The sequence below is a fragment of the Aplidium turbinatum genome, chromosome 14 (assembly GCF_918807975.1).
Source record: "Aplidium turbinatum chromosome 14, kaAplTurb1.1, whole genome shotgun sequence".
NCBI classification, from domain to species: domain Eukaryota; kingdom Metazoa; phylum Chordata; class Ascidiacea; order Aplousobranchia; family Polyclinidae; genus Aplidium; species Aplidium turbinatum.
In genome coordinates, this window is record NC_137485.1 from 2561571 (window position 1) to 2578632 (window position 17062).

At 36.7% G+C, this 17062-nt stretch overlaps 1 protein-coding gene across 1 annotated transcript; it reads left to right on the forward strand.

Moving 5' to 3' along the window:
* The first annotated feature begins 3428 nt into the window (after positions 1 to 3428).
* On the forward strand, positions 3429 to 5389 carry LOC145783471 (uncharacterized). The gene is made up of 3 exons (XM_082595355.1): positions 3429 to 3723; positions 3862 to 4020; positions 4302 to 5389. The coding sequence occupies exons 1-3, from the start codon at positions 3550 to 3552 to the stop codon at positions 4476 to 4478; spliced, it is 510 nt and encodes a 169-aa protein (XP_082451481.1). The 5' UTR covers positions 3429 to 3549; the 3' UTR covers positions 4479 to 5389.
* The last annotated feature ends 11673 nt before the right edge of the window (positions 5390 to 17062 follow it).

Below are 17062 nucleotides of genomic sequence, written 5' to 3' on the forward strand. Positions count from 1 at the left end.
TCATTTTAGGGTTAACTAAACCTAACCCTAATCCTAACCCTAACCCTAACATTAACCCTAACCTAACCCTAACTCTAACCCAAATGTCCTGTCGACCAAATGTCTTGTCGACCAAATGTCTGTCGACCAAATGTCTTGTCGACCAAATGTCTGTCGACCAAATGTCTTGTCGACCAAATGTCTTGTCGACCAAATGTCCTGTCGACCAAATGTCTGTCGACCAATTGTCTGTCGACCAAACGTCCTGTCGACCAAATGTCTGTCGACCAATTGACTGTCGACCAAATGTCTTTCGACCAATCGACCGGCCACCGATTATTTGGGGTTAGTTGCAGTCCCTTCTGGCGGTGTCGCAATGTGCCGTTCTAGAACCATTTCGACTACAGCTCGAAGGAAACGGTTTTTTATTACCATCCGGTCGGAAGAGTGAGCTTCCACTGAAGATATACATAATTTTTTGCAAGATCCTTCAGAATCTTTCTCCGTTGGTCCTTTTTCTTGAATTCTGGGTTGTGTTTCCTGTAGCTCAAGGGTGTTCAACTTTTTTTTTCTACTGCGACCCCCTCAGAACAATCAAAGTAGTCTCGCGACCTCCCATAAAAGTATTCAACAAAAGCAAATTTAATGCAAAATTTAACCAAATTTGATTCCTGTCGACATCCAGTTATGTTTAGTTTTGTTGTTTCAATGTAAACTTCTGAAACCAAAAACGTCTTTTGCGATGTTATTATTACTTTTATTACATTTCCTCCGATTGCTATTTTCATTTTCAGTCAAGCTTGGCTAGATAACAGAAACAAAACATGTGCATGGATGATAGAAGCACAATTGATTTTTTTTGACACATATGAACAGACTGTTGCATCTTGTAGATTGGTTGGTCGAGTAAACAGGCGAGATTGGTTGGTCGAGTAAACATTAAACAGCCCTTTCCTTGGCAGGCTGCATGTTGCTAGGCAAGAACCTTTTGCTATTTTTTTGCTTTTTCTGACTGTCCCAACTAAAGTCATGTCCCATGTGTTCAACACTTTAGCTAACAGCATACCTGTCAAACACATATCGGTGGTGACATTTCTTTTAGAGCCTTTATACAAACAGACCAGGTCCAGAACTGTTTGCTTACCAACATTCACCTGTCTGGGACCATCTATTGGTTTTCCAGTATAAAGCTGACCATGTAGCGGACAGGAGTTTGATGCATCACAAGCCCAGAAAACCTGAATGCCATATTTAGCCGGTTTAGATGGTATATAGGTACTGTGTAAATTTAGTATGTCTTAGATATGGAAACAATTGTTTGTCTATGGTGATGCATTCATGTGGTTGGTAGGCTCTCTCCAAATTTCTATTCAGCATGAGCCAAATATCTGGCATTGGTGCAGCTTCATCTTTTTACACGGCTGGTCAAAATCCATTTGACGTACGCTTTGTCGTGTCTTTTATAAACATCAATGAATGAATGTTACAACATCATAACAAAGTATCGATTTCAGCAAAGACTCTCTTTTGTTTGGAGTCAGCTCACAAGTCATTTCAGCGGCCTGTAAATCAGTCATAAATTACATTGATTCAACATTTACACACATTCAATCAATGTAATATGGAGAACTAATTTGTTGCCTAGGTTACAACTCAAAATGAACAATTGTATTGTTTAAAATCTGTTTGTTCATCTTCTCCATATTCCTGCATTGTGCCATTCGCAAGGTGGACAGACAGTTTGTGCTGTAGTTACGTGTGAGGCAGTGATTGGCATATGAAAGCTTGTGTTTAAATGCAACTTTTGTGTAACTGCATGTTTGTATATTTGCAGGATTATAGAGAATTATAAATCAGTTAACATTGAAAGTAGAATGAGGTGGAAAAACTACAAAAGTAATCACGCTTTGGACATTTTAACAATGTTGAATGATGACAGAATCAAAATGAAAAACTATTGTGATGTCACTTTAAGTGCTGGATCTAATGACTTCGCTGGACACAAATGTATCCTTGGAGTGTTCTCAACATTTTTCTCAAAAATGTTTTCAGTGGAAATGAAGGAAAAGTATGAAGGAAAAGGAAAAGTCCAAGGAGTGACTGAAGAAACACTTGAAGCTGTTTTAAACTTCATTTACACTTGTGACATCACAATCACAAGTGAGAATGTGTACAACTTAATAGAAGCAGCTAATTACATGGGGATTCCCTATTTAAAGGAATTCTGTGAGGAGTTTTTGCTTGAGGAAGTTGATGCAACAAACTGTTTACATATTCGATCATATGCAAAATTGTACAATCTTGACAATCTTGTAGAAAAAGCAGATTTTGTGATTGCAAACAACTTTGAAACTTTAATTCGGGAAAAGGAATTCAACGATTTGATATTCAAAGATATCAAGACAATTTTTGAAATGGAAAATAAACAAGTGACATCTGAGGAAATTGTTTTCCATGGAATGATTGAATGGATCAAACATGACGTCGATGCACGTAAGCAACACTTGATTGAGCTTTTCAGTTTATTGAAACTCGAAAAATTATTTTTGGATTTCTTACAAGATGTTGTCAGCCAAGAAGAATTGATCATGTATTCCAAAGAATGCCTCAAAATGTGTTTTGAATCAACACTTTCTAGACTTCGACTTCAAACAGATAAACAGTTTGTCGTATTTTATGATAACCAAATATTGAAAGATGATTTCATTAGAAAAGAATCCAACAAGCTTCCAAACACAGTTTTTGAACATACTTGGCCGTCACGTGTAAGCCACAAAAGGAAGGTTTACGTCATAAGTGGATATAACACCAATGCAGTGGAAAGATTGGACTTGGACGACATGGAGTCAGGTTGGAAGACATTAGCTTCTACAAATGTAAAGAGAGAAGGTGGTGCTTCTACTGTTTTCAATGATTGCATTTACACTTTTGTGGTGGTGGTCAATGGCCTGGTTTACGATCTGGAGAATGTTATAACATTGACGAGAACAAATGGAACAGGGTTAATGACATGAATGTAGGACGTTCTCACTTTGCCTTGGTTGCAACCAGCGGAGGAATATATGCAATCGGTGGTTTCAACAATGGTTATTACTTAAACATCACGATCCTCGCCAAGGTGGTTGGAATATTGTCCCTTCAATGAAAGCTGCACGATCACATCTAGCAAGTGTTGTTCTCAATGATCAATTATATGCAATAGGAGGGTTAAAGGAAAGCAATCATACAATCCTCATATCAGTCGAACGGTTTGATCCACGGAGCCAAACTTGGTACAATGTTGCAAAGATTAATTATGCAAGATCCAATCATGGAGCGGGTACTTTGAATGGTAAAATATACATCGCAGGAGGAGGATCAGACATCGTTGAAGTTTATGATCCAGTAAAGGATCTTTGGAAAATTGAAACAAAAATCCCTGAATTTGAAAACATTCAATAGAGAGCGAAAGCTGTGACGTCACACATCCCTAGCAACGCGCTTGCTAGTTCCAAACTATAAATTCTTGCCTTAACAACGCTACAGAACTCGCTACTAGTTGAGGTTTCGTTTGCTAGTTACTCGATTAAAATGGTTAAGTTTTCTATTACTTCTCTTGTAACGTATTTTTCTGATGAACCTAAATCTATAAACCGTGGAGAAAATCACTATAAATCAAATCATGTCCAGTCTATAGACTTTTTTGAAGGTTGTCTCAGAGGAAGTGTACATGCCAGCATGAAAGACAAGGTTTATAAAGCTTCGGTAAGTACTTGACTTACCGGTATCATTTATTGACATTACATCACGTTGAAACAAACACAGAATTTATTGCAAATACCCAAATACATATAAACCTAACTGCATTTTATTAGGTCTAAGCAGAAAATCCTTGTGTTGCAGGTTGAACTATCAGAAGATGTAATTGTATCCACATCACGGGAGTGTCCACGGGGCGGATATAAATGCAGCCATAGTGCTGCTTTAATGATACATGCCATTCACAACATAAGTTGCACTGATACAGAATGTTCTTGGAAAAAGCCAAAAGCAGTAACAGATGTAAGTACCGGTGGATGAAAACTCTATTCTTGGTAAAATTGTGTGAGCTAAGTTTAGGAACTTGAAGCCATAGCGATATTAACAGTAGCATTACTGTTTATTAGCATCAGACCAATAGCTCTATATTTACTACTAAACATGCAAAACAAGATAGCATTACATTAAAATAATTACAATAATGTAGTTAACAGACAATATATAAATGGCTATTAACACCTTTGTCATTTGAATAATTGTCACTACCTTAAGCCAAATCTCACTTTTTTGAAATATAATTTCAGGTTAAAAGTGTACAGGAAATGTACCCACCTTCAAGGGAGTACACAGCGATAAGCAGAGAGACAACAGCAGAAGATACTAATTGGCTATTTTCTAACCTCAAAAAGTATGGACTGTTCACTGGTTTAGCTTGGGGAACGTTCAAATATTACGTAACGCTTTTTTTTCCGAATTTTTGACCCCCCCTCCCCCATGTAACGCCAACGTAACGCTTTTTTCAATCCCCCCTCCCCCATGTAACGCTTTTTCACTACGAATTCAGCACAAAAAACTACAATTCCGTACTCGAAAGCGTTACGTAACGTTTTGCTTGAACCCCCTCCCCCCCGATGTGACGCTAACGTAACGCTTTGCATAAACCCACCTCCCCCTCAAAGGCGTTACGTAATATTTGAACGTTCCCTTGGTTAATGTCCCCAGAACCCCAAGTTGAAAAGTTGTTTATACCAACTATAGAAGACATAATTCTTTCAAAGCAGTTTGTGGAAAGTAGTTGTCAAACAGACTACTTGTTAGATCAACTTCCAATATCAGAAGAAGATATCATCAAGGTGAACTCTCTCACAATAGGTCAAAAGGACAATTCATCTTGGCACCAGCTGAGACTCACTGTATTACATTTTTAGGTACCTATACTTGTTCATTATATGTGTTTTTTTGTTTATTTTTTGATTTTGGTTAAATGACATCTACAGACTTGTATCTTACTACACATAGCGATCTATGTTACTACCTTACCATGTACACCTTTCAAGTTTTTATCACTGACATGGTGATAGGTTAAGTCTTTTATTGCAGCTTGCACTGTCAATTTTGTCATAGGTACGTCAATGAAGAAAGATATGATGCCACATTTGTTACACCGGATTTGTAACAAATCTTTGGTTTGGAATTTATAATCTTAAAAAACTTCATCAAACTTGTCTATTATTTTTAACTGATAAAACACTTATGGCGTGTTATTCTTGGTGCAAGTGTTACTCTGAGATAAGAAGCAATGGTACAATTGGTAGGCTTCGTGTTACATTTTGCGAAGTATATAGTATGTTTGGTGTCAGACTTGTCCATGACTGTGACTTCCTAGTTACCACATTACAATTTCTAACTGAAAAATTGCATTGTTCTGCGGAATTGAAGGTATTAATAATGTTAAACAGTCAGCTGTTTCCACGAGCAAAATTGATAAAGGGTTATCAATGCAATAAAAACATCACATCATTTAGGCCATTTATGAAACCAGGTAATACAAAATCATGCAAATTAAGCAAGCCATACATAAAGGAAAGTATGCCGTACAGCAGTCACACACACAGTATAGAAAATAAAAAAGTACATCATCACAGTATCTGTAAAACGTTTTGGTTAAAACTCAAACAGAACGTAGAAATAGTTTGCAAAAAAGCAGGTTTGGCAAATACACTATGCCTGTAAGCTAGAATAATATGACTACAACAGTAGGCCAACATGTCAATGATAACAGCACATAGTTAAGAGAGATGCAATATTGATGTATTTACTTCAGATGTGCACACATGTTACACATCTATATGGAATTACATGAGAAAAAAACAAAAAAGTGAGAAAAATACACGTACAAGGGAAAGACTACAAACTAGCAAGTTGTTGCTAAACAAAAATACATAGTATTGTTTAACTTTTTGTTTACTCTGGAAGTGTATACTTTTTTCAACAACAGACATAGCTAAGCACCTGTTGCTCAGCTATGTCTGTAAGTAAGAACCTACAAACACTATGCTTGGTAATCAATACGAAAGGAATACAATACTGACAGTTATTCTACAACACTTAAACGCAAACACTTTCAATGGATGGAGGCACACACAGAATTACACAGGCAAGTATTAAACAATAAAACCAGAGGTTACTCGAAATCCAATGAGTCCTTCACTTCTTGGATCAAGGGATATTGCAAATTTACAATGAGTGAGGTAGGTGTGTGGTACAAGTAGCACCTTTGAACCCTGGGCAGTCGCCATGGATTGTTACACCATGGGTCTCGGGGAACACTGGTCTTGATCACACACCAAACTAAGAAGTGGGTCCACGTCCCACCTCATGGGCAACAACCTCGATTGGTTGGCTTAAACTTGTTAGAAATCCTGCTGCCTTGCAGGAAATACTTTTTTAAGTAAAGGCTAGGCCCACCGCCAATAACTGTGGTTAGCGTCAGGAAGGGCATCCGGCTGGAAAATCTCTGCTCCAAATATTATTTAAATGCAGCAAAAGCTAAAAATGGCCCCTAGTCCCCAGCAGCCCTTAGATGGGCAAGGGGTGCGAAGAATCTCTGGGTTCCGAGAAAACAAAAAAACATTGAAAAAAGATTATGGTGTTAGAATCGGATGCTGGAATGTGGGAAGTTTGTGTGGTAAAGGAACTGAAATATGTGAAGAACTAAGAAAAAGAAGGGTGGATATATGTTGCCTAGAGGAAGTAAGACGGAGGGGACAGTCAGCGCGGTTTTTAGGTGTCAATGGGAGGAGATATAAGTTATGGTGGTCAGGAAATAACACACGAATCGGTGGTGTTGGTTTCTTGGTAAAAGAGGAATTGTGTGAGAAAGTAATAGAAGTTAGAAGAAGGAGTGACAGAGTGATGACAATGGTACTTGCTTTTGAAGAGGAGGTAGTGAGGCTAATCTGTGCATATGCACCTCAAAGTGGTAGGGATTACTTAGAAAAAGAAAGTTTTTATGATGTTTTGGCAGAGGAATGGGATTTACGGAGTTCAAAAGAGTTGGTGTTTGGATTAGGAGATTTTAATGGACATGTTGGAAAACAAGCAAATGGGTTCGAGGGCATTCATGGAGGGTATGGTTTTGGGGAGAGAAACATGGAAGGAAGAATGCTACTTGAATTTTGTGATGAAAGGAAACTTTGTATTGCCAACACATCGTTTAAAAAGAAAGAGAAAAGGAAGGTGACTTACAGCTCAGGAGGACATGAGTCGGAAATTGATTTTATTGTGGTTGGGCAGGAACAGAGAAAGTACTTGAAGAATGTGAAAGTAATTCCGTGGGAGTTGCAGCATAGACTAGTAATAGGAGACTTAAATATGAAAAAAGTGAAGAAAATTGTGAAGAAAGAACGAGTTTTTGTGAGAAATGTGTGGAAACTGGAGGAAAAAGAAACGAGAATTAAGTTTGTGAAAAGAGCAAAAGAGCTGGTAAACATGAGTGCGCAGGACTTGTGGGCTTCATTTCAGAAAGGTGTCCTAGCAGCATGTGATGAAGTATGTGGGAAAAAGAAAGTAAGGAGGGATCGTGGAGACACATGGTGGTGGGATGAAGAGGTAAAGCATGCGATTTCACAGAAAAGAGATGCATACAAGCAGTGGCGCAAAAATGGGTCAGAAGAAAATAAAAAGAAGTATAAGAGTATGAAAAAGAAGGCAAAGAGGGTTGTTGCAAGAGCTATGAAGAATGGTGCTGAGGAAGAACTTAATAAAATGGGGGAAAGCCAAAACAAAGTATTCAGACTCATAAAGCAAATGAAAAAGGATGGGAATGATATTGTAGGGGGAAGATGTATAAGGAGTGGAGATGGGAAGTTGCATTTCAGCCCGGAAAGCAGAGGAGAAGTGTGGAAGGAACATATGGAAAATGTTATGAATAAGGAGAATGTATGGGATCATATGACAGAGGTTGATCTGGTGGAGGGTCCAGTGGGAAAGGTTACTCGTGATGAAGTGGTGGAGGCAATGGGGCAAATGAAACTGCATAAAGCAGCCGGTCCATCAGAAGTGAGCGTAGAGATGATAAAAGCAAGTGGAGAGTTGGGAATTGAAGTAATGCTACAACTTAGCCAAAGGGTATTAGATGGAGAGGGAATGCCGGAGGAGTGGAAGCATAGTACTCTTGTTCCATTGTTCAAGAGAAAAGGGGATGTGAGAAGTTGCAGTGCATATAGAGGTGTAAAACTACTAGAGCATGGAATGAAAATTGTGGAGCGAATACTAGAAAAGAGGTTGAGAACATTGGTGAAATTAAATGATATGCAGTTTGGATTTATGCCAGGAAAAGGTACAGTGGATGCTCTGTTTATATTGAGAAGAATGCAGGAGGAATACCGAGAGAAGCAGAGAAAACTATATATGTGTTTCGTCGACTTAGAAAAGGCATTTGACAGAGTACCAAGGAAAGTGATGGAGTGGGCAATGAGGAAAAGAGGTATACCGGAGGGATTAGTGAGAGCTGTGATGTCTATGTATGAGGATGCAAGAACAAAAGTGAGAGTTGGATCAAATTATTCAAACGAGTTTTTTGTGAAGGTTGGTGTACACCAAGGATCAGTTTTGTCACCTCTGATATTTGCTATTGTGGTTGACGTTGTAACTGAAGGAGTGAGGGAGGGCTTATTGAGTGAAATTTTGTATGCAGACGACCTGGTCTTGACAATAATAGTATGGAGGGACTGGAGAGAAAGTTTGAGAAATGGAAAGAAGCATTTGAAACCAAGGGTATGAAGGTGAATCTTGAAAAAACAAAAGTGATGGTGAGTGTAGCAGAAGGAACAGTTGCTGAGAGCAAAGTAGATCCCTGTGGAATATGTGGCAAGAGAGTGATGAGAAATTCAATGCAATGCAAGGAATGTGGAAAGTGGGATACATGCAAGATGTGCTAATGTCAAGAGAGCCGCAACAAGATTGGCGAAGTGTTTTGTTTGTGGGAAATGCAGTAAAGGAAGGAATGAAGTGGAAGGCCATGATGATGAGTTCTGCCATGGCATCGAAACAGTGACAGACTTCTGTTATCTGGGTGATCGGATAAATGGAAGTGGTGGATGTGAAGCAGCGGTGACAACAAGGGCAAGATTGGGCTGGGCAAAGTTCAGGGAATGTGGGGAAATGTTGTATGGCAGAAAATTCTCACTAAGGATGAAAGGGAAAGTATATCGGAGCTGTGTGCGGCCTGCAATGCTATATGGTAGCGAGACATGGATATTGAGAGAGAGTGAACTGGCAATCCTGAGAAGAACGGAGAGGTCAATGGTGAGAGCAATGTGTGGGGTGAAAACGAGAAGGGAAAAAAGGACTGAAGAATTGTTGGATATGCTAGAGATGAGAGAGACCATAGACCAACTGGCAAGGGCAAATGGAGTAAGATGGTATGGACATGTGATAAGGAGGGAGGAAGGAAGTTTTCTTAGAAAGGCACTAGATCTAAAGGTGGATGGGAAGAGGAAACGCGGTCGTCCAAGAAGAACGTGGAAACAACAAGTGAAGGATGAATTTAAAAAAGTCGGACTGAAGGAGGAAGATGCAAGGGACAGGGTGAAATGGAGAAAAGGGATTAAAACAATTGCTGCGCGGAAACAATCGGCCACCCCCACTAGTGGGGAACAAACCGACGATGGATTATGATGATGATGACAATAGCAGCACACAGCTTAACTACAATGTCAGCATAACATCTAAGATGGGCTGGTGTGAACTTCAAAATTTTAAATTCTTTGATACGAGCATTTGCTCGTTCAACATGAATGCGGCATCTAGCAATACATTTTGTAATTTTAATTTCACTTTCTGTTAGCTTGCCATGTTTGAGAAATGGAGGAATATTAACAGATACTCCATCAGGTACAATGTTTTGGATAAAAAAACCTTTGTCAGCAAGTATTAAGTCACCTGCAACAAAATGATGAAGGATCCCACATTTTTGCACCACTGCTTTATCTGAAGTTGACCCAGGATACAAATCACTGACATAGGTGATTACGGCATTTGGTGCTACACCTAACAACACCTTAAAGGAATTCATGCCCCTGTAATTAGAATATGTGAGCTTCTGATCAGACATTAATGCAGGACTGGTAATTTCAATGTCAGTGCAGTCAATCACCATTTTGCAGTTTCCAAATAAAATGAATGCACCTGGAAGAGAAGTTTTATTTTTCATCCTTGATGGCACTGTGGTCATGACATCTTTATACAACAATTTATATAAAACATGAATAAAAGTTAAAGTGATGTTGGTAATTGTTGCGCTACTGCAATTAAATAGTTCGCTCAAATGTAAGTTGGTATAGTTTTGTCTTAATTTCATTAAAGTAATAAAAATTTGATCTTCTATAGATATAGACACAACCATAGCCGTAGGAGAGTAAAACATTTTGGGGGGGCGAACAAAATTTGCCCAAATTTTCCAAATTTTGCCTAAATTGTGTCTTTGCGTATGTATTTTCAAAAACACAAAATTACTCATAACCTCTGTGATTGTGCAGTCTAAAAACTCCACAGACATCAACTTGGCGGTGTACAAAAACACAGGCAGCAAAACGTTCAACTTAGCAAAACAAGGCTGAATTAACTTTAAACTAAATATACCATCAAATTGAAATAATTTTCTTGTGGCACAAAAATATGTATATATATTAGGCCTACCTGGACTCAACAACAATTTAAACTGAGAATTCAACAATAACTGGACAGCAGTGGCTAAATATCCATATCGTCAGATCATTTCAAAATCTCTAGCTCAATTGCAATAAAAAGCCAGACCAAAAGTAGCTGAATCTTTTCATTATAAAGATAGTTAAAAAAATCAAGAGTCAAGATTCGTAAATTTGCATTGAAAAAATCTAAAATGACAACCTATATTTACTTATCAAACTAGTAACATTACTTAATCCATGCTACTTAAAACCTTAGAACCTGAAAAGAATTCGACAGTTTATCATACTATGCACATCAAATTTGCACCTTTGAACAAAACTAAGTTGCTATTAGTATGATTATTGATTTCATATTACAGTGAAGTTATAGCCAATGTTTTTTCATTAACATCATTACCAAGATATTCTAAGTTCATGATGAAGCAACTAGTGAAATTGCAGGCACTGAACTAAAACAACTCATATACCGTAGGCAATAACTTCAAATTCAATTCTTGCCAGAAAATACAGACAACATCATCAATACTGTCTACATTGCATGATATCTTAACTGCATGAATTGGATGCAAAAGCAATATAACACTTGCCTATATATTTGATCATTGATTGCTATAATACAGTGTCATATATGGTAAATAGCTGAGCATATCAACCCTAGGACCGGCAAAGACAAACAGTTGTTAAGACCAAAATTTATTTTTATAGAAAACAGTTCAACTGTAGCCCACAAAAACATGAAATCAAACACTGGAAAATTCACAGATACTAAAACGAAGCTTACCATTCTCCACAAATTGCAACATATTAAATACAATATTTTCCAAGAATGAAGATGGCACAATTTACATTCATGGGAAAATTTTAATGTATATTTTATGCAAAATATTACACTATAACAAATATACAAAGTTCTTAAACTAGTAAGATTTTGAAAACTCATGGTAGCCTAAGATGGATTTGCCAAATAACTGGATATTTTTGTCCAAATATTTTTACAAATAAATACATCGGTAGAATATAAATCAAATATAGTTATTACTATCTGAGTCCGTAACAGCCTGTTTCACCTAAACGGATCATCCGAAGGTTCTTATTTAACCCTTTGCTTTTCAACGTTTTTTTGGAAGTTAACTGCTCAAGGGGGGGCCGTTTTTGGATCAAATTCAATCAGCTGTTACGAGTTATCCGCTGATGCTATTTCACCAGAAGTTGCACTGGTGTGAAAGCAAATCATTTGTCTATAAGTTTGAAAACTCATTATTTTAAAATTTTATATGTTAAACTTGATATTTCAATTTTTGCAAAGGTACCCAAAAACGACAATTTTGATTTAACTTGCCGCCTTTAATTAACCGTGCTAATCCGATTTCATGCAAACTTCTAAATAACAAAGAGCTCGATCGAACGCACGAAGTGTGTGTGCGGTGTGCCGAATCATTGCATTGATTAAAATTTACGACTTGCGAGCAAATCTTATTGTAAGCTACTCACTGATTCTAAAATAGTTACAATCAGAGTAATATTAAATGATATGAGATGTTCTACTGGTGCAAATTAAGCTAAACTATCACAAGATGTATACAGTGACAATCTGCTTTTATTCCGACGTTTCGTCAATCAGACACGACTGACTTCTTCAGGGGGCTAGACCAGGTAGTGACTACCTGTCTAGCATGGCAAAACACAGGACATATTGCTGAAAACAACTAAACATGCAAAATGAAAATTCAACTTCTGGACAAAAACTTATCGCGCGCAAAGTTTGAAATAAGTTAGAAAAAAGGGGGACTTAATTGCGATCAACAAGAAACTTAAATAACAACAAGATAGGAGAGTGAACGGCATGAGTCATGAATCGAGTTTTGTACGCACTACTGCACAGTTTTACAATCAGCATGAAACCAATTTAAAAAAACGTCAAATCAGCACTTACAATAGTTTTTTGTAGATAGCGGGAAAAGAGATGCCATCATTGCGATTCATTACATGAGGCTTTTGATTGATGAACCAACTTTCAGAAAACATTCGCTTTTTATAATCACTTTCAACTTTTAGAATTTTAGAATTGCTCCAAGTTATTTTATGATCTGAAGTTATGGCATAAAATAACTTGGAGCAATTCTAAAATTCTAAAAGTTGAAAGTGATTATAAAAAGCGAATGTTTTCTGAAAGTTGGTTCATCAATCAAAAGCCTCATGTAATGAATCGCAATGATGGCATCTCTTTTCCCGCTATCTACAAAAAACTATTGTAAGTGCTGATTTGACGTTTTTTTAAATTGGTTTCATGCTGATTGTAAAACTGTGCAGTAGTGCGTACAAAACTCGATTCATGACTCATGCCGTTCACTCTCCTATCTTGTTGTTATTTAAGTTTCTTGTTGATCGCAATTAAGTCCCCCTTTTTTCTAACTTATTTCAAACTTTGCGCGCGATAAGTTTTTGTCCAGAAGTTGAATTTTCATTTTGCATGTTTAGTTGTTTTCAGCAATATGTCCTGTGTTTTGCCATGCTAGACAGGTAGTCACTACCTGGTCTAGCCCCCTGAAGAAGTCAGTCGTGTCTGATTGACGAAACGTCGGAATAAAAGCAGATTGTCACTGTATACATCTTGTGATAGTTTAGCTTAATTTGCACCAGTAGAACATCTCATATCATTTAATTTAATGCCTGGTGAACAGCCTCATTCAATTTTCAGAGTAATATTGTTACACGAATTTGAAAAAAACAAAACTGTGTTTGTTGTCTTACATTTTTATCCTAAACTAATGCATTCCGAAACTCATGGCTAGCTTCTAGTTTTATGGAACCAAATGTCTCATAAGTAACACCTTAGCCTACTTGAATAGCTGTTTACATCTTCGTTTGTGTATTTTAGGTCTACAATTGAGTTTGTAGTATGAATATTTTTAGTAGAGAGAAGACAATTGAACAAGTTGTTGAAATAATCTGAAATTTCTAAGTTCAAATTAGGTGCTTTTGAAATTGTGGATTTGTGTCAAGTCGCATCACAAATATCATGCAGGCCACATCATAAGTCATTTCGCTTACGAGTGTTTATAAACATGACTCATAAATTACATCCACAAAAAATACAGCATTTACATCAACAAAGCTAAGTTCGAAGCTCACTTTTTATTGAAGATTGTGTCAATCAATTTGAAAATACATTTTTAGTCAGCCAGCGTCGAAACAATGCAACAGCTAATTGAGGAACATGCGTAAACAAAGGAAATGTGAAATAACCCACAGTCAGCAAATCTACATAAATTTAACGTTTACAAATGTTGAATCAATGTAAAAGGACTGGATTGCTGACTGGGTCCTTATTGTTTGAAGCACTAAAAATACGCGTAAAAGCGACAACGTCAGCAAGGCAGTGATTATGTTTCTGGCCAAAAAAAAAAATAACGTTTGACTTCAAAGATAAAAATGATTATAACGAAGCTTCAAAGTTTGTCGTAAAACATTTTACTGAGATACAATAAACATAATCATTTTGTGCCAGATTGTGAGAAGACTTCCTAGATTCTTTCCAACCATTTGCATGATTGCAAATTATTTTCTATAACTTTACATTGCTAAAAATGGCTTCTTTGTTGAAACAACGTGGCTACAATTCTATAAAAAATTCTTAGGCCTACTACATTGAAGGAATGAAATTTTTTTTGTGATTTTGCTGATGACGTTTTACAATATCCGAGAAGTAAAAAATAATAATGATGAATTATTTTACAAAACCGTGGTTTGCAAGTGCTTCACAAAAAATTGTTTGGGGAAAATTTACTATTAGACGTAAAACGTTTGTAAAAGAAAATTGTCGGTTTACGTATTTATAATGTTTATTGCGCTGTTATCGAATTATAAACTGCCTGTAGGCTATTGTCTACCTTTGTAGTTGCCGGCCAGCTTAGAGCAGCATGCAAACTAAGCGTTTATGGTATTTGCATCGTGTTATGATTCTCGAAAATTTCCCACAAGGTCTTTATTTTTATCGTGATATTTTGTGCCTCTTCTGTCCTAAACTTGAAGTTATTGTGCAGCACTATCCACATCGGTTTTTAGACTCAGTCTTCATTGAAAATCTTTTGTGTGGTGCATCATTTCAAGTAGTGTCTTCCCCTAAACTGTTACACAAATCGCCCAGAACCAGGTTGATTATTATGTATCTTACAGCAGTTGAGAGCCCGTTATTGTATGTGTGGAATTATTACTGTAGATGTCTGACTAAATTCATGCCAAAGTCGAGCAAATTCTGCTTTCGGGATCCTTGCCGTTATTTACTGTATTTTTTGTTGATAAGTTTAGACAGCATTTTTCCAAGATAAATGAAGACATCGGTATTGTTCGTCACCTAGATTTAGTTTTCTCAGCATTATTTATTCATTCTTTGATCCACTAGTTTGTCCCACTTTTGGTATAATCGGATCGTTTATAAATGGCGGGTCTTCACAATAGCCGGCCTCTTATACATTGGCGCAACGTATTCAGATGTTGAATCAATGATGAAGAAAGCTGATTTGTTGTTTGTCTTATGTGACGCCTAAATTTATGCCTCGTCTACAGTACAAAATATTTTGTAATGTACATTGTGTACATTGTACATTTTGTTTGTAGGCCTACATTACAAAATATTTTGTAATGTAGATGAGGCATTATCATCTTTATTTTGCGCTCTTTGGAACAAAACACAGTGCACTGTGAAACAAAAATACAGGACATAACAACAAGTAGGCGAGATAAAGCAGTGAAGGGACGCCATCGAGTTAGCTGCTACGTGTAAATGGAGCCTATCTCATAATTTTGAGTGTATCTCACAATTACTGTTTGCAAAAACGCTATTTCTCCGGCTTCTCCCAAAAGCATTTGCAGTGATACATTTCCTCAATTGCAAGTTTTGTCAATGAGAGCATTTCCATAGAACGTTTATTTCGAAACCAGGTTTTCGTGTCTTTATCCAAGAGAAGATTTCTTATTGTAACGTTTTTTATTCGTCAATGAATATTATCTGCTTGAAACAACTGTTTTGAATAGTTTGTGGCCTCCATAGCCTACTATTTTGATCGTAGATTGCTATTCTTCTTTGTAGAGCTGATAACGCAAAAAAGCTTGCTATTATTGTTTCTAATTAACAGCTTTGCGATCACTGGCTTTTCTTTGTAGCATAAGAAATAACGCGCTTTGTATTATTGAGGTCAAACCAAACAAAAGAAAGCAAGAGGGTGCTTCTCTCTGCTCGCGCATATCGATGCACAAAGCAATTATGAGCTTATGGCTTGTCATCGCAATGTAATCCATTTCACGCTTTGCTGGAAGTTAGCTAGAAATAGCAAAAATTCACCAAAATCTTGAATTTACAAGAAAACTACACAACTTTTAGCATCAAATTTAATATCATCAGATCCGCCTGGCAATTTTAGGAAAAGTCAAGAAAAACCAAGTGCATGGCGTTACTGTGCTTCAAATAATTAAAAGAAATATGAGGGGGGGGCCAAATCTGGCCTCCCTTTGAGGAGCAAAGTGTTAAAGAAGCAAAAAGCTTCATAAGATTACCAGTACCCAGCAGTGTTTCAAAATTCTACCAATGAAGAAATGTAGTGTATACTGTATATCCTAATCAAATATTAGTAATAGCTTACCTTTGCTTGCTTATTGCATTAGTTTACATTTACATTTTGCAGATATATGCTAAATCGAAGCTTAACATTCTGCCCAAATTGCAATATACCAAATTCAAAAGTTCTGAAATTGATGACACTACATTTAACATTTAAAGAAAAATGTTAATGTATTTTATACAAAATGCAACACTTTAAACAAATTCCTAAACTAGAAAGATTTTGAAAACTCATATGGTAAGATTGATTTGCCCAATAACTGGACAATTTTTCCCAAATATTTTTACAAATAAATACATCACAAGAACATAGATAAAGAAGCAAAAAACCTTATAAGATTACCAGTACCCAGCAGTGTTTTAAAATTCCACCAATGAAGAAATGTTGTGTATATCCTAATGAACATCAGTAATAAGCTTACCGGTACCTCTGCTTGCTAATTGCATTTTTTTACATTTACATTCTGCAGATGTATACTGAATCGAAGCTTAACATTCTGCCCAAATTGCAATATACCAAATACAAAAGTTACAAAATTGATGACACTACATTTAACATTTGAAGAAAAATGTTAATATACTTCATACAAAATGCAACACTATAAACAAATTTCTAAACTAGAAAGATTTTGAAAACTCATGGTAAGATTGATTTTCCCAATAACTGGACATTTCTGCCCAAATATAATTTTCCGAATAACTACATTAGTAGGACATGAAGTAAAAACCGCATAAG